The 21,595-nt window shown below is 40.2% G+C and overlaps 1 protein-coding gene across 7 annotated transcripts in view; it reads right to left on the bottom strand.

Annotated features, from left to right (window-relative positions):
• The window catches only part of AFDN (afadin, adherens junction formation factor), a 175,405-nt gene that overhangs the window by 100,131 nt on the left and 53,679 nt on the right, over positions 1-21,595 (bottom strand). For 4 of the 7 annotated variants that reach the window (XM_064293260.1, XM_064293263.1, XM_064293274.1 and 1 more), the window contains exons 2-5: positions 15,943-16,138; positions 12,800-12,915; positions 10,880-11,043; positions 7,302-7,462 (exon numbers count right to left, since the gene is read on the bottom strand). In XM_064293260.1, the coding sequence (XP_064149330.1) occupies positions 7,302-7,462; positions 10,880-11,043; positions 12,800-12,915; positions 15,943-16,138 (637 nt within the window). The remainder of the gene's footprint in view (positions 1-7,301; positions 7,463-10,879; positions 11,044-12,799; positions 12,916-15,942; positions 16,139-21,595) is intronic. The other 3 variants (XM_064293266.1, XM_064293288.1, XM_064293284.1) reach the window with 1 other exon arrangement.

Genomic DNA, 21,595 nt, shown 5'->3' with positions numbered 1-21,595 from the left:
CTCACATTCTCTTTTTCAGTGCAACAAGTCTGACACAAGGTGCATTCTGATAGCTTAACTCAGTGATACAACTGTGGGGAAGCTAATGGAAACCCTAGTGGTGTAGCAGTTGAGTGCTACGGCTGCTAACCAAAAGGTTGGCAGTTTGAATCCACCAGCTCCTCCCTGGAAACCCTATGCAGCAGTTCTACTTTGTCCTATAGGGTTGCTATGAGTCAGAATCGACTTGATGGCAATGGTAATGGGCTTCTATGGAGTCACAGTGCAGACCCATGAGCACAGGTCTGTGACACTCAGTTGTCCCTGTGTGTTCACCATGTGCAGACACACGTATGCAATGCCCCACTGCTCCTGCACTGAGGACACCGAAGTAAACACGGCAGACACCAACCCCACCTCACACCACACCCCTCATCTTCACACCACACGCCTGCCCTCAGACCACATCCCTACACTTCCTGCCCTTAGACGGTGCCCCTGCCCTCTGATGGAGTCCCTGCCTTAAGATCCCATCCCTATCCTCTGACTGCATTCCTGCCCTCAGACCTCAGACTGTGATCCTGCCCTCAGACCCCACCCTCAGTCCTCAGACCATGTTCCCGCCCCCAGATGGCCACCCTGCCCTCAAACTGCATCCCCACCCTTGGCCCTCAGACCATCCTGGCCCGCAGACTGTGTCCATCCCACTCTCAGACTGCGTCCCTGCCTTCAGACAGCCGCAATCTAGGGGGAGAAGACTAACAAGAAAACAAATCATTTAAGATTGTGATATATACGCCGTGAGTAACATAGACATGGTCACAAGGAAGAAAGCGACCAGGCGCTTCCTAAGCTCAGTGACAGCACAGGCCTCCCTGAAGAAGCGAGGTTTGAACTCAGGTCTAAAAGATTTCAGAGGAGGGAGCAGTGAAGTAAGACTTCATCCAAAGTCAGTGCATCCTCAGCAGAGGGACTCACGGGTCAATATGGAGACAGTGGGGTGACAAGAGGAGTCGCCATTCAAGAAGTCGGCCGGACTTGGGGAGGGGGGCATAGCAGGGAGGCCAGTCCGAAATGTGTTTCATACCCAAATATATCCACTCCTCACTTAATTATACTCTATTTCCAAATACAGATCTCAAGTAAGTTACAAGAAAAACATGCATACAACAGGAGGAGTAAAAACACCTCGTTCCGCAGACTGAGGTAACAGCTGTATGCTTTCACATTAGACAGCCAAGGAGCAGACTAGACATTCTGCTTTGAAAGCTAAAGATGGCTCTGAAAAAAAGCATAGGCTACAGAAAAATGCAAACGGTCAGAAACTGAGTTTTTCTAAAAGAATTTTATCTGCTAAGTGCCCAGACAAGTACTTGAAATCCCAAAGTTATAGACCACAGAGCATGAAAAACGATTTTGGTCTAAAAAGATTTAAGGACAGGGTTTATCAGAAAGTCACATAATAAATCAGTATGGTTCCTATGTATAATCTGATTCTCAGTGGCACTTCTGAAGGACATGTCACAATGAGCAGCTGTACAACTCATACTCATGTAGCCAAATGAATTTAGCTTTTATTACCTGTTTTTGCCAGTCTGAATGTTTCAGAACATCTGTCTAAACTATCATCCTGGTTTTAGTACGGTGAGTGTTAAGACACTGTGACAAAAGGAAGCCACAAATGGACAGTCTAATTTAAAAGGTTGTTTTTACTTTATAAGCATAAAACCATATTACTGTCAGAGATGAAGATACATACCTCCCTATATTTTTTTTATTTGCTATGGAGGTAAGGAAGAGAAGCTAACATATAGACTGGAAACCCTGGTGGCACAGTGGTTAAGAGCTCTGGGTGCTAACGAAAAGGTCAGCAGTTAGAATCCACCACCCACTCCTTGGAAACCCTATGGGGCAGTTCTACTCTGTCCTATAGGGTCACTATGAATTGGAACTAACTCAACAGCAACAGGTTTTATTTGTTTGTTTTGGTATTATTGACTATAACTCATTTGTAAAATATACATTTTTGTTCTAAAATGAGGATATGATTATTATCCTGACCTTGAAGATGGAACGCACTGAAGTTAATGTTAGTGAACAAGCAATCCAACTGCAACCTTACTCCACTAAAACGCTGAAGCAGAGGAAAGATCAATCAATCCCCTAAAAATTCTCTTACAGTTTTCTTAATAAATTTCTCAGTGAGAAAAAGCCACATGTGACAGTAATTGCTGCTGTTGTTGAGTGCCATCTTCGACTCAGTTCTGACTCTTAGTGACCCTGTGTGACAAAGCAGAACTGCCCCTAGGGTTTTCTGGGCTGTAATCTTTACAGAAGCAGATCATCGGGTCTTCTTCTCCCATGGAACTGTTGGATGGGTTCATAGCGTCAACCTTTTGTTAGCAGCCAAACCACTGCACCACCAGGGCTCCTAGTGCCACATTAGGGCATGTGTGGGTCGACAACACTTTGAAAACATCACAAAGTTAATACACCTAACTGTTAAAGATAGTTTACAAATTCCAGGCCAAAGCGGTTTAAAAATCACAACCCTTGGTCAGCTGGGATGTGTGCCTAACAGATACAAGTTAAGGGGGGCTGTGATGTCAACGGAACTTGGGGAAATAACCCTTGGGCTACAGAGGCAGGAAGCAGGCTCAGTTGTTAACAGAAATGTGTGTTTCATAAATTTCTCAGAGCAGCCTGACCCCCAGTGACCACACCCCCAATCTACATCCTTTATCAATCTAAGGTGACAGACAGACTAGGCGACAACCCTGTATTTTCCTAAGTTACTTATGAAGAAACAATAGGAAACCCCAGTGCAGCACATTCTGACTTCCTTAGCGTGAACGTCAACAGCTGTCTGCTAACATCTGGTCTCCACGGTGCTGGGGGTCCACCTACAACAATGCTGCTTCCACCTCCAGTCATCCCTTTACGGACAAGCTCTACTCTGCTCTCCTGCTCTCTCTCTGCCCAATTCTTCGTGTTCCTTTTCTCTGTTGTTTGCCAACTCCTCTTTACAGTAACTTTACCTGACATTTTTGCGTACCTGTATATTTTCTGTCTGGGAGATCTTATCCATGCTCAGAGATTCTGCCTTCCCACGACACAGACGACTCCCAAAATCTTTATCTCCATCAACATTCCTGACCAGTACTCACTGAAGTCACTCAACTCACAGCCTGAAAGACCCCAGATCTCTGCAGCACCTCACAGAACGTATATAAACAAGCCTTCCTTTCCCACCCGAGTCCATCAGTAGCTACACAATGAAACACAGTGTCATCCTGAATGTCTCCCCAACACAATGAAACCTAATCTGTTACAGTTCCTGGTAATTCTACCTCTTGAATATGTCTTCAATCCTGTTCTCTCCTTATAGTCCACTGTCAGTGACTTAGTTCCAAAAAAACCAAAAAATTCTATTGCCGTCAAGTTGATTTCAACTCATAGCAACCCTATAGGATGGAGCAGAACTGCCCCATACAATTGCCAAGGAGCAGATGGTGGATTCAAACTGCCGAACTTTTGGTTAGCAGCTGTAGCTCTTACCCACTGCACCACTGCCCAACACTTCCAGCACCATGCCTGCTTCTAATCACAATTCCCTCAGCCCTCCTTCTGCTCCCTTCCACAGTACTCTCTAAACCTGAACCTTAGGCTAGACTGAAAGATTTCTTAATCCTCGGTTTAAAGCATGTCAGTGGCCTATTAACAGACAATATCGAATTTTTCCATCAAAGTATTCTTAACAATGGTAGCGAAAAATAAGTACACATATCTGTGGGCATAGCCTGAGGTAACATGAAAAAACTTTCCCTTTTACCTTAAAAATATACAGAAATGTTACATTCTAATCCATATTAGAACCACATTTCATTATGCATATAAATGTACATAAAATGTATATAAATAATTAACTGGGTCTCAAAGTCATCTCACTGGAACATTCATGGAAACAAGCCCTCACTTCCGTGGTTTTCTTGAATCACTGACACTACAATTCCAGTGAAATCCATAATGAAGACTCAGTTACAGAGATGCTAAGGGTCAAAAAAGGCCTGGAATGCTTGGTTGACAGACAAATTAGCTTCAGGGCCAACCTCCATCACGGCCGGAGGCCGCGTGGAGCACAACACTGAAATATACCGTAAGACCATGTGCAAGCTCAGAAGAAATGGAGTAATATTGGGGGCAAAATCACTTTAGAACTGTATGGTCTACAGACTTCAACTCACAATTAAGACAGAGCAGAGGTACTACTAATAAGCTACACAGTAAGGCCGTTCCTGTGAATATAATGTAAGTGTAAACATGGCCGTGTAAACATGGCCTCCCCTTGATGTTTCCAACTTGCTACCATAGAGGTGTATCAGATTATGGTTATAAAAATAATCAGGGTAATGTTAAAACCCTTTGACTCAGGCTTTGACTGAAGAGAAACGGTGCACAGTTAAACAACTCTTCCCAGCTAAAGCTATTATAAGTGATGAGACTCTAGAGAAATGCTGCCAACCCTAACATTCGAAAGCCCTAAAACTAATAAATAAGCTAACGGACATACAGAACATAAGGTTAGAACATCCAATTCTGAAGCATCTAAATGTAACATTATAACAGAAATACAGTTGATGACATTCTAGATCACGCTTTTTCTAGGAAAGGCCAGATCGATAATACAGCCCTCTAACATACTGATTGTTTGAAACTCAGCAGGTTATGTATTGTTTTTAATAAATAAAAGTACTTTCTAACAAGCTTTTAACTTATCATAATAAGTATTTTCTTTGCTGAGTACAACTGTGATTAATTACAAATAAAAGTGTCAAATAGCTAAAAAACACACAAAACCAATTTATAGGTCGAATAGCAAACTCAGCTGTTTCAAATCTCTTTATAGTCTCAATTTTCCTCAGAATAACCACAATAAGGTCTTCTGCAAGTTGGCTCTTTCACTGTCTCAGAACTTTCCACTGTCCTAGCACTTCATTATAGACACGATGCGAGATGTCTTTTTCGCTGACCCCCTACTTTACCAAGCATGATGTCCTTCTCCAGGGACTGGTCGCTCCTGAAAACATGCCCAAAGAATGGTCTGTAATCCATAGAAATGCAGCTATTTCCGTCCTTTCTGTTTACTAATGACAGATAAAATAAATAAATGAATAAGTGGACTACGTCTATGTACTGCCATGGAGTAACACCCAGGATACGTTGTTGAGTGGGAAAAGCGAGGCAGGAAGAAAGCCTATGGTGTGCCTGGTTCTTTATCTAAGGAGGCAGTCAGGGACAAAAGCTAGACTTCTCCAAATATACCTTGTTTTATAAATCTGACTTTGGAATCATTAAATAAAATTAAATTTTGAAGAAACAAATCCCCAAAATCAAAAGTGAAATAAAACAAATAAGTGTAACTGTGAATTACTGTGGAAACAGAATCACATGGATAAGAATAAGCTTGTGAATTTACAACAGTAATTTGCCATCTATCCTTTAGGATATACCGTCAAAAAAAAAAGCTTAAAATGTTTTGGGTACCTTACTGTTATTAATAATATTGTTATTTTAAATTTGACACTATTAGTATATATTGCAAGGAGCCTTGGTGGCACAATGGTTAAGCGCTTGGCTGTTAACTGAAAAATTAGCGATTCAAACCACCCAGTGGTTCTAGGGGAGAAGGACCTGACAATCTGCTTCTGCAAAGATTACAGCCTAGAAAACCTATGGGGCAGTTCTACTCTGTAACACATGGGGTCACTATGAGTCAGAACTGACTCACCAGCACCCAGCAACAGTATACACAATAGGAAAAAGCAAATAATCGTGCTAATGTTAGGAATTTTATCATAAAAGACACCCAGTTTTTCCTAAAAGCAACATAGTTTCAAAAAATGTCTTTCCTAGCTCTGTTTGCTAAACAGGCTCAGAAGCACTAACTAAACACCCGTCACAAGGAGTACTCCTAGCAGCCAGATATCAATTCCGTCTAAAAGGAATGAGATTCCCGAGAGAAAGATTCAGGGTCTGGGGCACGAAATATACAAGATGAACCTACATCTTGTCAGACAAAAAAGCTTTCTCAGATGGCTATGGTAGTGTAGAAAAGACTCTGGGGACAACGCGAAGAGATTCTCACTGGCTCCAAGTGACATCAGCAAATCAATAAAGAAAGTAAGGGCAATGGATTGAAAAGCACTGAACCGTTTTGAATCTATTAGCCATTAAAACAATGATGAAAAAAAAAGACCACTGATCTCCTTTGGAGGACACTATGGTAAGTATTCTTGCCCCACACCCCCCCCAAACCCTCTATACCTTTATCTATAGCTAATGCAGGAAAAGAGAGAAAACGGGAAGAAAATGATAAAATGCACCACAGGATATAGTCTCAGAATGTACAAGACAAACCACCTAGGTTTTAAAATCAACCAGCCAACTAATAAACTAGGAAGTTAAAGGAAAGACAGGACAGGGGATTTCAGAATGCAAGACACATAAACCAAGCACAGTGTGTGGATCTCTGAATCCTGACTCAAAAGAATTACCGGAGACGAGAAAAATCTGGACAACGACTAAATATTGGATAATATTAAGGAGTTACTGCCTATTCTTTGATATGTGATAATGATACTATGGCTAGTTTTTGGATTTTTTTTAAGAATACTTATCCTTTGGGGGGGTGGAAACTAAAATATTTTTAAGTAATAAGACTAGGATTTACTTCAACAACACTACAGTTTGGGCATGAAGCAAATACATGGGAGTAGAGACGAGACATGAGCTGGTAATTACTGAAGCTCAGTGATGGGTACACAGGGGTCATTATATCTAGCTCTCTTCTTTTGCATATATTTGAAATTTTCTAGAATTAAAAAAATAAATAAAATAAAGCCATACTGGGGAAAAGTATGTCATTAAATCTCTCTCTATATGAACAGGACTCTTAAGGCAAAACTGACTTTGTACCGTTCATACATGGTACACATTTGATATTAACAGGCTACATCACCCGCTTAAGGAGCCCTGGTGGCACAACGGTTAAGCGCTCAGCTGCTAACCTAAAGGTTGGTGGTTTGTACTCACCCAATGGCTCCAAAGGAGAAAAGACCAGCTGATCTCCTTCAGCCTAGGAAACCCTATGGGGTAGTTCTACTCTGTCCTATAGAATCTCTGTGAGTTGGAATTCACTCAAGGACACACAAAAACACCACCACCCAATAACTTCAGTTAGGTACGGCCTCACTCATATAAAAAGTATAATGAAATAATAACCTTCACAACAGATATAACAGAAAAACAATCCAAACTTGTACCTGAATCAGGCCGCCCATCTGAGCTCCGAAATTCTTGCATTCTCTTTTCCAGTTTTTGCTGCCTCCGCCGTTTCATAACCACCTCAGGATTAGAGATCGTTCGGGTAAAGCTAGTTTCGGGCATGTCTTTGTAAACCTCAGCAGCCAGTCGAGAATTTTCACTGTAAGCAAAAAAAATCACCAATAATATTTAATTTTGTCTTCATATTAGAAAGATACACTGCTACACCATATTCATTGTTATCACACAAAAACACTTTTCAAAATGGCATGTGATTTGGCTACATCTGCACCCTACACAGGAGTCCCTAAGTGGTGCAAACAGTTAGGCACTTGTCTACTAACTGAAAGGTTGGAGGTTCAAACCCAGCTAGAGGTGCCTCGGAAAAAAGGCCTGACAATCTGCTACCCAAAGACTACAGCCTTGAAAACTCTATGGAGCAGTTCTACTCTGCAACACATGGGATCACCATGAGTCGGAAGAGACTTGATGGCAACTGATTTGTTTGTTTTTTTGGTATCCTACATAAGTCTGCTGTGTACTATTTACCATGTTCTAATTACTACGTGATACATAGTACAGTTTTTCTCGATACAAACTAATATACTGAATTAAGTAGAATTTATAATTTTAATTTTATAGTGAGTTTGTATAACTTAATTATTGAGTATTCACTAATAAACCTAAAAATTGTATAAATTACACATTTCAGTAATTTCAACCAGCGTTATCCTAAAACAGAGCAAATGAGTGATACTATTCCAGAACACCCAACCGCACAAAGATAAAGGATTAAATGTTATTGTTGTTGATGATAGGCGCCATCGAGTCGGTTCCAACTCATAGCGACCCTATGCACAACAGAACCAAACACTGCCCTGTCCTGCTCCATCCTTACAATTGTTGTTACGCTTGAGCCCATTACTGCAGCCACTGTGTCAATCCACCTTGTTGAGGGTCTTCCTCTTTTCCGCTGACCCTGTACTCTGCCAAGCATGATGTCCTTCTCCAGGGACTCAGCCCTCCTGACAACATGTCCAAAGTATGTAAGACACAGTCTCGCCATCCCTGCCTCTAAGGAGCATTCTGGCCGCACTTCGTCCAAGACAGATTTGTTCATTCTTTTGGCAGTCCATGGTATATTCAATATTCTTCGCCAACACCACAATTCAAAGGCGTCAGTTCTTCTCTGGTCTTCCTTATTCATTGTCCGGCATTCACAGGCATATGATGCAATTGAAAACACCATGGCCTGGGTCAGGCACCTTAGTCTTCAAGGTGACATCTTTGCTTTTCAACACTTTGAAGAGGTCCTCTGCAGCAGATTTGCCCAATGCAATGCGTCTTTTGATTTCTTGACTGCTGCTTCCATGGCTGTTGATTGTGGATCCAAGTAAAATGAAATCCTTGACAACTTCAGTCTTTTCTCTGTTTATCATGATGTTGCTCATTGGTCCAGTTGTAAGGATTTTTGTTTTATGTTGAGGTGCAATCCATACTGAAGGCTTGAATATACTTTAATAAAAACTTGTCTTAAATTTATAGTGAACTTTGAGGATTCCAAATTAATAATACGATTTTTTAATACACCTCAAAGATTTCTCAACATTCATTTTCTTGAAGTTAAATTTTCAAAAATAATAGTTCCTATTAAGAGGAATCAACTGTATAGAATGATGAGCTGAAAAATTAAGGTAAGATGGAAAAATTGATATACTTAACTACATTTTGATAAAAATGCTTTCAAGATTTAGTTTTTAATCAGCAAAATTAATTAAAAAAGTCAAGCTTTAAATCTTTCAAGTTAACCAACTTAACTTATTCTAAGTTGCTCATTTTCTTAACACATACATGACTTCATCAACTAAACTGGTAAATAAAATGTAATTTTTACACTCTCCTTTTCTTTGACATTTTTCATATATGAGCATTATACGTATACAAGCTTCCTCTCTTGTATGCTACACTAAATAGGGCCCTAGTATGCAATACTACACTCAGGAACTTCTGTTCATTACAGAGGCATCACTGCCTAACAGATGAGTATCTAGGCCCACTCTGGTGCATTCTGAAAAGGGCTCAAAGCCCACTCTAGAGTAAATGCTATCCACTGAAAAATGGTTAATGTCTTCATACATACAGAACATTCAGAATCAATCAAAAAGCAGATTTGAAGAGATCATTCCAACAGAAGACGGACGGTTAATAAATGTATGGGAAGACATTCAACCTTATTAATGATAAAATAGACTCAGATTAAATTGGAGACATTTAACATCTTCTGTAACATCCAACATTCGTAAAGGTAAAGGAAGTGAGAGCCATCACAGGCTGCAGAGGAGCAAATTAGTAAGACTTTTCTAGAAGGCAATTCGGCAATGGTCCCCAACACCTAAAAGCATCCAAACCCTGCGGCCTCATCACTCTCCTAGAAATGCATCCTAAGGAAATAACGAGGCGAGGGGTCAAAGCTGCAGCATTATTCGTAATACCGCAACACTGTGAACAACAACAACTACAGGAGAAAAGAGCCAGCGACATAAATTACAGAGAAAATCTATGACAGAATACCGCACCATCAGTTAAAATGCTTTTGTGAAATATATATTTTAGTGGAAAATGTCAACTGACAAGTTACAGTTTCAAAAGACTAAGACTGTATTTCTGTTTAAAAACCTTCTACATAAATACAAGAAGAGTATATGTTTGTATAGAAAAAACAAACTAGAAAATCATTTTCTTTTTGGTAACATGATCACCAGTGACTTCTCTGCCCTTTTTGTTGTATCTACATATTCTGGTTTCCTAAAATGTAAGCAAACCATTTTACTTCAGCAACAAAATAAAAGAAATACACAGACTACTACCTAGTTAGTATGAAGCAAGAGCAGACTGCCTATAAGAGTAAACATATGATCATGGACTGAACAAAGGAAACACCTGAAGTCGACGAGGGCACACGTGCACATATGACAGGCTGGTGAAGTAAACCATGTGAGGCTGGTGTGACAGGACAGGGAATGACAGTGCTGGGACTGGACAGGACAGTGCATTTAAACCTGAAACAACAATAAAAAGATGCCTTTCTGCCTGGCCTTTGCCAACCTCTAATCAGGTTCTCTGTGTATTTCAGGCACGTAAGACATCACTGTTGCCCTAGAGACCAAGAAAACAAACGAAAGGGTCAGCTGGAGATGAAGGGACTTCTGTTGTTAACACCCGTCTCTGTTGCTGTCTTTATAGTCGACTCAGGAAAAAAACAGTAATTTTGATCATAGTTTACTTAGTTTAAGATTAGCAATATTGTGGGCTCAGAGATTCTTTCCAAGCACACTATGACATGTATTTTCAGCAAGGACTCTTGTTTAGATAAGACCCCAGTCTCCCTCAACAGATAACCCAGGTATATATATATATATATATATATATATATATATATATACACACAAAACTTAATTTCTTAGCTGATTTTATACTTTACGTAATTTCTTTACCTGTCAATTTAACAAGGTCTGCAGCATTAAAAACTTTCAGTTTAGAGCACAAAGAAAGGTTAGTGTTTCCAAAATTAACTTACATGTCATCTGACTGGAAAGGTCTATCGTCTTTATCAGATGCTTGTCTCAACGCCTCTTTCTCTCTCTTCTTTTTTTCCTTCTTTTCTTTCTTGGAGAGAGTTCTCTTGAAATTCTGGATAACACCTTCTTTTTCCTGTTTCTCAGGTCCATTACTCTGAGCCTTCTGATAAAAGGAACACTGTCACCACGTTGGCGGCTGCACACGATCACAGAACTCGACCTACGGCTTCACTAACTTCACCTCACACGTGACATTCAAACCCGAGGCTACTTCAACGGGGAGCTATCTGAGGCGAGGAAATGCTTTATCTGGATAAGGCTGAGGGTTACGGGGGTGTGTACATTTATCACAAGTCACTGACTTGTACACTCAGGATCTGTGCACTTCATGGTGTGCGAATTTTACCTCAATTTAAAGTCAGCAAGCAAACAAAACAAGCAAAATCTAAGCCAGTATAGAAAACTGCGGTGAGAAACATAAAATCTGATGCTCGATATATAAAAACACAAGTAATTTACATAAAGTAATTTGAATAGAGATTCTAATGCAAATAACTAAGACTTGAAATCATGATCTACTTTATAGACATTTTTCTTTAACTTCAAAAGAAATGTTAACAGTAGCCACTGTAAATTCTTTCATGAAGCAAAGTTTTAAGCACTGTGTTTGTGCAAACAAAACCCTAACTTCTTTTCCAAGTCTTGTTTACTTGCTTATTCTTAGTTTATATTTTACCCTACAAACATAGCCTGCTAGCAAATGACACCGAAACAAATTATTTTCATGCATAACTTAACAGAGGTAACTGGTAAAGAGTCAAGAAAAATAAGAATGGTTATTTTATTTGAAAGAAAACTGCTTTCCGCTTTATAACTTAAGGGTGGGAAGTATGTTAACATTTTCGTTTTCACTCACAGATACTTACCGCATTGTACTAGTCCTGGAATAGTTCTAATACGTGTCAGTGCAAATCTACCGTTCGCGGTTAATTATATAAAGCAGAATAGCATCAGCTGAAATCGTGGTAGGGAAATGAGATAAAACACAGATGAAAAAAACAGATATCCTTTCTTATTCTACTGGATTTGCTGCAAATGCAGCAAGTCTCCAGAACACCATGATAAATTAGGTCAAAAACGTACTTTGTGTGCCCAAGTCTCTTTAACATGAAGCACTGACATCACATAAACAAGATGAAATTCTGCTGTTGCTAAAAGTGAGCGATGGCAGTGTTCCCGGTACGCTGGGAGAAAAGTGAAATACAAGATTCTTCTCAAAATATTCTTCACCTTTGCATTTGCTACTACTTGGCAAACTAAATTCCAGAGTAAATGGCATTTGATTTAGTACAGAATTATAGTTATTTTCAGTTCCACCAATTGTATTTCCCAAAGGAAGAGCAACAACACAGGCATTCCTGACAGAAAGTTCTAGAATCTCTCTATCCCATCAAGGAAACTTACTGACTTCTAACTTTGCACTACACTATGAAAAAGGTTTTAAATACACCTTATTAAGTTGTATCTGAAAGTTCACACATATGTAGGTTATTAGAGTTTTATTTTCCCTTCTGCTTTTTTTAAAAACAGCTTTTGGCTTTATAATTTGAGGAAAGAAAATCGGAGCTGAATCACTGTACATTAAATCTTTCAGTAACAGAAGCATACCTAACTCCTCTTTGAAAAAGTGAGGAGCAGTGTCTGGGGTCACCCCACAAAAGGGGAAAAAGCAGGAGCTGGGCTAGTTTTAAATTATTCTCTAGGAGGAGGGTAAGAGAGTAGTTTAAAAAAAAAAAAGAGAGTAGTTAAGGAAAAGTAAAAACCAGCTCCCCAAGCACAACCCCCAATCTGATTTATGTTATGTCCCTCAGATCTGGGCGCTGGAACCCAGACCAGCACAAGACATCAAGGGTGCCCACCTTAGGAGGAAGGGCGTCATTTTCATTCTTAAGAACAAATCTACCCTCCCGGTCATCTTTGTTCCAATTCAACTGCACAACTAGAGGCTTCTCATCTATATCCAATCTTCTTTCTTCTTCAAAACATGAAATGAAAAAACAATGAAGCCATGGTTATTTAACGGCATGAGCTAATACATTTTGTCATACATTTAATTTTATAAATATAAAACACCTCATTACCTCAAGTACCTACTGACAAATTGAAATGGGTAATTCAAAATGTTAAATCAGAGTTTCAGTAGTTAATTCAACACCGTTGTTGCTGGCACATGTGTACAACCATGTGTCCAGCACCAGACACTGACCAGAAGCCATTTCCTCACACTGAGAATCTAACTGAGAAAATCAGAGAAATGCACGTGGACTGAGACAAAAAAGGACACAGGGTCTTGCTGTAACCCTACTTCTGGAAATCGAGCCCTCTCATATACAACTGGAAACTAAGGGAAGAGTGTGAATACATCACAGACGTTCCACTGACTCAGTGAGGTAGTCTCACCTGTTCACGTCACAAGCTCCTGAGACGATGCAGGCGAGCTCACGGCACTGCCCTCCCATCTCGGCACACCTGAGCCTGTCTCCCTCTCCCTTCCTTCTCAAGGTACCATGCTACATTTGGTGTATTATTTCCCCAGCTGTTAGAAATTCAGTGTGTACCTGATGTGCCCTTCAGCACCCTATGTCTGCTCAGGAGCATAGCACCCAGTAAGGGAACTCCTGAGAGTCCACCCGGCCGGACTGCCTACCAGAGGCTGGAAGGAAAAAGAAGGCTCTGAAGGACAGGACTGGCTTCTCCAGGCTGAGACACTTGCTCCCAGGACGAGGAGCTCTAGGGTAGGAAATGGCTGCATCTGAGGCCCCAGCACCACAAGGAGGCCACATTCCCCAGGAAACCTCCTCCTCCTCCTGAGAAGCCCATTCACTACGCTAGTACTCTTGACTTTTGTACAAGCCATGGTTACAAATTCACATAGGTTTTGAGTGATCTGTCCCAAACCTACCTTTCCCTTGAAGTCTGTACTTTTCAGTGTGCACTCTGGTAAAATATGAGATTTTTCAAAAATGCGTTTAGTATCTCAGATACACCTGTGTGGGGGTGCCTCGTGATCTGAATATTAATAACCCATGACCCAACGCTTGCAGAGCTGAGTAAAAAAGCAAAACTCATCATAAAATGAAAACATAAAATGTACTGACCACTTCTAAAACCAATTCCCTATTCAAAGATCCGTCTCCAGTTACCCCCATCACCAGCCCTACCACTGCATCAGCGTCTCGCCGTCAACATCGCGCCCCCATCAGCACGCATGTGACAGTGCTAATACAACACAAGTGAAATTCTACACGCTGCCGAAGACTCAAAGGTTTGAGGAGCTGTGCCATGGCCAGGAGGCATACACGTCCCACTAGTAGGAATGTGATTAAGAATGAAATGAAAATATTATTTTTTTCTTTCAGTTTACGTGTACTATTGTTTTTAAACATCTACCAAGGTGTGGAAACTCTGGTGACGCAGTGGCTAAGTGCTATGGCTGCTAACCAAAAGGTCGGCAGTTCAAACCCACCAGGCACTCCCTGGGTACTCTACAGGGCAGTTCTACTCTGTCCTATAGGGTCGCTATGAGTCAGAATTGACTCGACGGCAACGGTTTTTTTTTTTTTTTTTCCACCAACATGTTGAAACATAAATATTTGTCTGAATCTAATCTAACACATCTAAGGTATTCTATTAGCCTAGGGGTGCCACTAAAAAAATTACTGAGAGAACACTAAGGGCTCTGTAACACAACCAAGTCTGGGACCCTGTACAGTGGCTGTCCTGCTCTCGGAGGCTGATTACAAACCCACTGCTCTGAACGCAGAGATGTGGACAGATTTTAGCCAGACTCACCACTGGTCATCTCAGGGGGTACAAATCATATGTTTTACTTTTCAATTAAATTCAAAGGAAAAAAGCTTTTATAAAATAAATGAAAACCACCCAAATTTTTAGATCTCCAGTTCCAATCTTACATCTTATTATTCCTAAAGACCTGATTGGGTGGTATCAAATTACCAAGTACACAGACAGAAAAAGGGCTGGAAGTGAGAGTTATTTCCTTCCTCTTTGCAATTTATTTACAAAGATCTAAGGTAATGGAAAAACTCAACTTTGGAAAGTCGTCCAAAAGTGAGAATATTCTCTATTGTCAAATTTAGTTTTTTGGTATATTTATGTAGGTGATACCCTGCCTCATAACCTGAAAACATAATAAACAAATATGCCTTGCCTTACATACTACCACGAAAAACTGTTTGGTCACACTTAAAAAAAGTCACACATTATAAAAAAATTTAGTCTTAATTTCAAATACACAAAGAAAGCAGTATTGCTGAAGTAAAAAAAAAAAAAATTATGTTCAAAAAAGATTTAGGATGAACTTGAGGGCTGGATCCAAGCTGGCTTCGTGCTGTATGCGATTCTTTACCTGCTGCGGTAAAATGGGATTTCCACTGGGTTAATTTTTTTTTACAGGTTACTCAACACTTTCAAAGCACCCATAAAAATTTTGTAAATTTCTCTACAGTCCAACTTAGACTGTCATTTGATATAACTATATAGGATTTTTTAGAAATTTCAAGTGTTAAAGATAAATCACTACATACATAAGGGAGTTTCCTCAAGATGCCCCAATTATTTCCAAAGAAAAATGGAAATAAACTGCTTTAGACTGCAAAATTACTGCAAGACTGATGACTCATACACATGTAATATTTAACCAGGTTATAATTAAATACGGTAATCTATACACATAAAACATTTCTCCAAAAGCAGGTAGCACACTATATAATCAATGCATGTGACACCCAGATCTGTTGGGCAATTTTAATTATGAAATGCCATGTTGCTTATCTTTGAAGAAATAAGCATACGTAAAATTAATATATCCATTTTAATTTCTAATAAAAATAGGTGCTAGGAGTGTATAAGAACATTTTCTAGACACACAAAAGTTGCCAATCTGTTAATCATTCCAACCTCCAAAATAGAGGCAGAAAGGGGGAGACCCAGGTGGGGCAGTGGGCGGCCAAACACCCCTCTGGACAGGTGACGTACTGACCTCCGCTGACGTGCACTTCGTACAGGGAGTATCTGGGGGACGACAGCATCCGCATGTCAGGGCGGAATTTCTCTGCAAGCGTTTCTATCACATCTTGCGTTGTGGCAGTACTAGAGACACGAATGCATTTTGTTGCAAAGTTTCCAGCAGCTTTATCTTGAAAATAGAATCTCATAACTCCATGGAACTCCAAATCCTAAAAGAAAAAAACAAAATAATAACTTTTAGGAAAAACAATACTCTGGAGAGATTTCCTTTTTATAACAAGAAATGAAAAAGGCTGTTTGCCTTTTTAAATGTTCTGACATAAACATCTGAGACATGGGTTTTTAGTCTTCAGATTTAATTACGTGACTTTGGACAAGTTATTTACAATTTCTCTCTTCCTTTCTTACCTCATGTATAAAATAAAGGCTGTAAAGTAGCTGAGGTTAACAATAACTGACGTTTATGGAGTCGTCACATGTGCTAGGCACACCTCCACCACACCATTTTATTACATCTTTATAACAATCCAGCTAAGTAGATACTATTTTAACATTGGGTCATTGAAACTCAAAAAGGTTAAGTCCTAGCAAGTATGTGGAAAATCCCAGCTGCCCTGAATTCCAAAGTCCACGTTACCAGATGGCCTCTAAGTCCTACACTCACGTCTGAGCAGCCAAAGCCAAATGAACAGACTCCCTCCTAAAGGCAAGGGGGAAATGTCAAGCCCTAGTCCTACTAGAAATTGGTAAATAAATGGAAACAACTTCTGCAGAAGTTAATTGTAACTAATTTTCATTGTGAACTATTTGTGAAGAATCAATCAAAGCAATTTAGATTTTTCTCAAAACCCTACTTTGAGAGAAAAACAATGGAATTTCACTCAAAGGTGATCTTTAAACATACATAACTAAAATTCCCTTCTACAAGGTGGGCTAAAGCCCATGTAACCATGGAACGCCCTGTCCCATTATTTCCTTGAACACAGAAAAAAGCAGTTTCCAACGAATGCTTCTAATGGGCATTTCTGAACCCCAGTTCACTCTCACTGCCTCTGGCACCACCAAAGACTCAGCTGCTCAGCTGGAGTCATCCTTACTTCCTCCCTTTCTCTCACCCTCCATATCTAACCCATAAAGTCGCTCTACCCTCAAAATACATGCAGATTCCAACCAGCACCCTGTGAAAGCTAAGACATGCTCTCCTCTGCAGGGGCTTCCTCTTCTCTCAGAAGTCAAAGTCCTTGCTACCCCGGCACTCAGAGCCTCTTCGTTCAGCCTCTCTCCACTTTTCCCCAACTCATCAGCCTATTCTTCACTGACAATTATGGATTTGCTGTTGTTGGTACCATCAAGTCAATTCAGACTCACGATGACCCCATGTGTGCAGAGTAGAACTGCTCCACAGGGTTTTCAAGGCTGTGACTTTTCAGAAGTAGATCGCCAGGGGTGCCTCTGGTGGGTCTGAACTGCCACCCTTTTGGCTAGTAATCGAGCGCTTAACTATCTGCATCACCTAGGGAATCCAATTATGGACTAAGAAGTATTTATTTGAAGTAAAAGAGGGAAAACGGGATATTAGAATGGAATTAATAATCATATAGGTTCCCAGGGTGGTGCCAACAGTCAAAGCACTCAGCTGTTAAACAAAAGGTTAGAGGTTCCAGTCTAGATGCCTTGGAAGAAAGGTCCGGTGACATATTTCCCAAAAATCAGCCACTAAAAACCCAGAGGCACACAGTTCTGCTCTGATACACATGTGGTTGCCATGAGTTGGAACTGACGCAACAGCAACTTTTTTTTGGTTGTTTCTTAACAACTGTATGAACTATATAAAAACTAAATCAAAAATGAAACAACTAGGCCCATATCTAGGCCCTGAAGCTTTACTATGCATGCCCAGACTTCTGTCCTTCCAGGCAATACAACCTTCCCTCTTCCTACCTCCTCAATGGAAAGAAGGGGATACACAAACGTGTATTAGAAAACAGCCAGCTACCTACAGAATCTGGTGTGAAGTAGGACTACAGCTATGGGGTGAGACCTGAGGACGAGTTAGCAAAATGGGAGCTTCATTAATAGGGGTCCTGCTGTGGTCCCTCTGAAATGATATAAACAGCCTCTTTCTCCAGCCTGGGTCAAGTCGCAAACAAAGCTGATATCCTTTACAAATGTCTCCACCTCTGTTTCTCTGGCGACTCTAGAGTGTTAGAGTAACAACATAAAGCTCTGAACTACAGGAGAATCTATACATAATATTAACGAGAGCTGCGACTCACTAACTGCTTACTTTGTGCCAGACGCCATGCTAGACACTTCATACGTACTCTTTTCATCTCACAGCTTCCAGTATATTATTTCTCCAACTCTCCTTCTCCCTATTGCTCTAATATCTTAACCCCCTAATATCTTTCACTGGCTCCACCTCTCTGTAATCATTCAAGTACCTTCAAATTCAGGATCCACTATCCCACCACCTCCACCACATGCTCCTTGAAAGCAGAGACAATCAATTACTCATCTTTGTATAATATGAGTGCCTACTAAGACAGTATTTTAGAAAACAAAAATTCTTACATAACTCTAGTGATACAAATTTAATCACAATGGAAGTTATGATGAAAAGGACTGAGTTTCTGTCTGAAGTAAAACTTCTGGAAATGGATAGTGGTAATAGTAGCTCAACAGGGTGAAAAGATTTAATGTCACTGAACTGTACACTAAAAAATGGTTAAAATGGTAAAATTTTTGTTATGTATATTTTCAAACCAAAAACCAAATCTGCTGCTGTCGAGTCGATTCCGTCTCATAGCAACCCTATAGGTTACGGTAGAACTGTCCCATGGGGTTTCCAAGCGTGTAAATCTTCATGGAAGAAGGTTGCCACATCTTTTTCCTGCAGAGCGGCTGGTGGGTTCAAACTGCCAACCTTTTGGTTAGCAGCCGAGCGCCTTAACCACTGTATCATCAGGGCTCCATATATATTTTATGACGATAAAATCTAGCACACACACAGAGTTAGCCAAGTAGGACTATGGTTCAGCTCAGCATTTAGCTGACCCCAGAACCTGAATGTCTGAATTGCCACGCTAAGCTGCCTCTTCAACAACAAGCATTTTACCATTTAAAGGAAGTCTGATGCACACCTTTTTTTTTTTTTTTTTTGACCTTACAAAAGGTACAAGAGGTATTCCAGAAAGAATGAAAGGATGAGTGGGTCAATGAGAAAGAAACCTGAGGCTCACTGAGATGAGGTAACCTGCCCAGGATGGCATACCTAGAAAGCACTGGCATTCAAATAAGGGATGCTTGCTGCTCAAGGTCAGTACCTCCACTGGGAAGCAGACGCTGGGTTCCTAGCCCACACAGTGCCCGATCAGCCTCGTACACTATTAGTGCCCATGCCTGTACACTGTGCCCCGCAATGGAAAACCTTGGGGTTTGCAGGGGGACAGAAATGAGCTTCCATTTCTACTATGTCACTTAATAGCTGTATCCTTGAGTGAGTTATTTAACATCTGCGTGAGGTCAAATTTCCTCAATTATACAATGAAAACATTCAGTTGTTTTGAGGATTAAATGAAATTTAAGAGGTCCCTGGGGGCACAAATGGCTTACACTTGACTACTAACTGAAAGGTTAACAGTTCAAATCTACCCCGCAGGGCTGCGAAAGAAAGGTTTGGTGTCTGCTTCCATAAGGATTTACAGCCCAGAAAACCCTACGGAGCTCAGCTCTCCTGTCACACACATGGGGCTGCCTTGAGTCGGAAGACTCAGGGCAATAGGGTATAAAGCAGCTAGCATGGCATGTGACACACAGTGAAGGCTCAAGAGTCCAGTCTCTCCCACTAGAATATAAACTTTTCTGCGATGAGGAAACCTCCTTTATTCATTATTTAAATCCTCTCTCAGTGTCCAATAAAATGCTTGTTGCATAACAATAAAAACAAATTTGAGTCAAAACTTCCAATAACAAAATCTGATTCTTGCTGCTGTGGTTGTCAGTCCTCAACTGATAAGAAACTTGGAAAAGAAAACTTTAAATTTGCAATAAACAGCCACAAAGTCTCAATGGCAGGGCTATTATTCTAATAATCTTGCAGCTAAAATAGAACACTTAATTGTGCATATGAGGAACCTGTACATAGATCAAGAGGCAGTCATTTGAATAGAATAAGGGGATACTGCTTGGTTTAAAGTCAGGAAAGGTGTGTATTAGGGTTGTATCCTTTCACCATACCTATTCAATCTGTATGCTAAGCAAATAATCTGAGAAGCTGGACTATACAAAGAAGAACCCGACACCAGGATTCCAGGAAGACTCTTAATGACCTGCAATATGCAGATGACACAACCTTGCTTGCCGAAAGTGAAGAAGACTTGAAGCACTTACTGATGAAGATTAAAGACCACAGCCTTCGGTATGGATTACACCTCAACATAAAGAAAACAAAAATCCACACAACTGGTCCCATAAACAACATCATGATAAAGTGAGAAAACATTTAAGTTGTCAAGGATTTCATTTTACTCGGATCCATGGTCAACGCCCATGGAAGCAGCAGCCAAGAAATCAAACGACATACTGCATTCAGCAAATCTGCCGCAAAAGACCCCTTTAAAGTGTTGAAAAGCAAAGCCGTCACCTTGAAGACTAAGGTGCGCCTGACCCAAGCCAGGGTGTTTTCAATTGCCTCCTATGCATGTGAAAGCTGGACAGTGAATAAGGAAGACTGAGGAAGAATCGATGCCTTTGAATCTATGGTGCTGGCAAAGAATGCTGAATATACCATGGACTGCCAAAAGAAATGAACAAGTCTGTCTTGGAAGAAGTACAACCAGAATGCTCCTTAGACACAAGGATGGCGAGACTACATTTCACATACTTTGGACATGTTGTCAGGAGGGATCAGTCCCTGGAGAAGGACATCAGGCTTGCTAAAGTAAAAAGGGTCAGTGAAAAAGAGGAAGACCCTCAAAGAGATGGATTGACACAGTGGCTGCAACAATGGGCTCAAGTGTAACAACAACTGTGACCATAGCAAAGGACAGGGCAGTATTTCATTCTGTAGTACGCAGGGTCACTAATGAGTCAGAATCGACTTGATGACACCTAACAACAACAATACAGTTATAATTCTATCAAGATAAAGGTTTCCATTAAAGAAGAAGAAAAAGCCCTCAGTGTTGGTTATGAAAATTATTCAAGATTGAACATCTGAATTTTTAAAATTTTCTTATAGGTCCTCAAATATCTAAATGAACTGCCTTCTTATTAGTAATATGTTTTCTGAATGAAAATTCTGTTTGAGCAGGTAGGATAGTAACTGTCTATACTAATTTTATCACAGTCAGTGTGTTATGCTAGTATCAATAATTTAATTCAAAGGGAAGGAAAAGTCAGTATAAGAATTACTTGTTTCTTTTCCTTAATGGTTAATTTTCCTGACAGGAAAACCAAAGTTTCTTTTTTTTCCCTAAAGGTATATACTTTAACATAAACGTCCCTGAGAAATGTTATCACCAATGATTACTACAACAGAAATGGAAAAACTAATTGTGGTCAATTTGATGGCAATTCAGAAACAAAATTCTTTTTAATGTTTGGAAAGACCACAATGCCCCCACCTTCCCCCCGCCCCCCAAAAAAGACTACACTGCGAAATT

This window comes from Loxodonta africana, chromosome 1, assembly GCF_030014295.1.
Source record: "Loxodonta africana isolate mLoxAfr1 chromosome 1, mLoxAfr1.hap2, whole genome shotgun sequence".
NCBI classification, from domain to species: domain Eukaryota; kingdom Metazoa; phylum Chordata; class Mammalia; order Proboscidea; family Elephantidae; genus Loxodonta; species Loxodonta africana.
The sequence above is the reverse complement of the archived record's forward strand: the minus strand, read 5'-3'. Positions and strand labels throughout refer to the sequence as shown.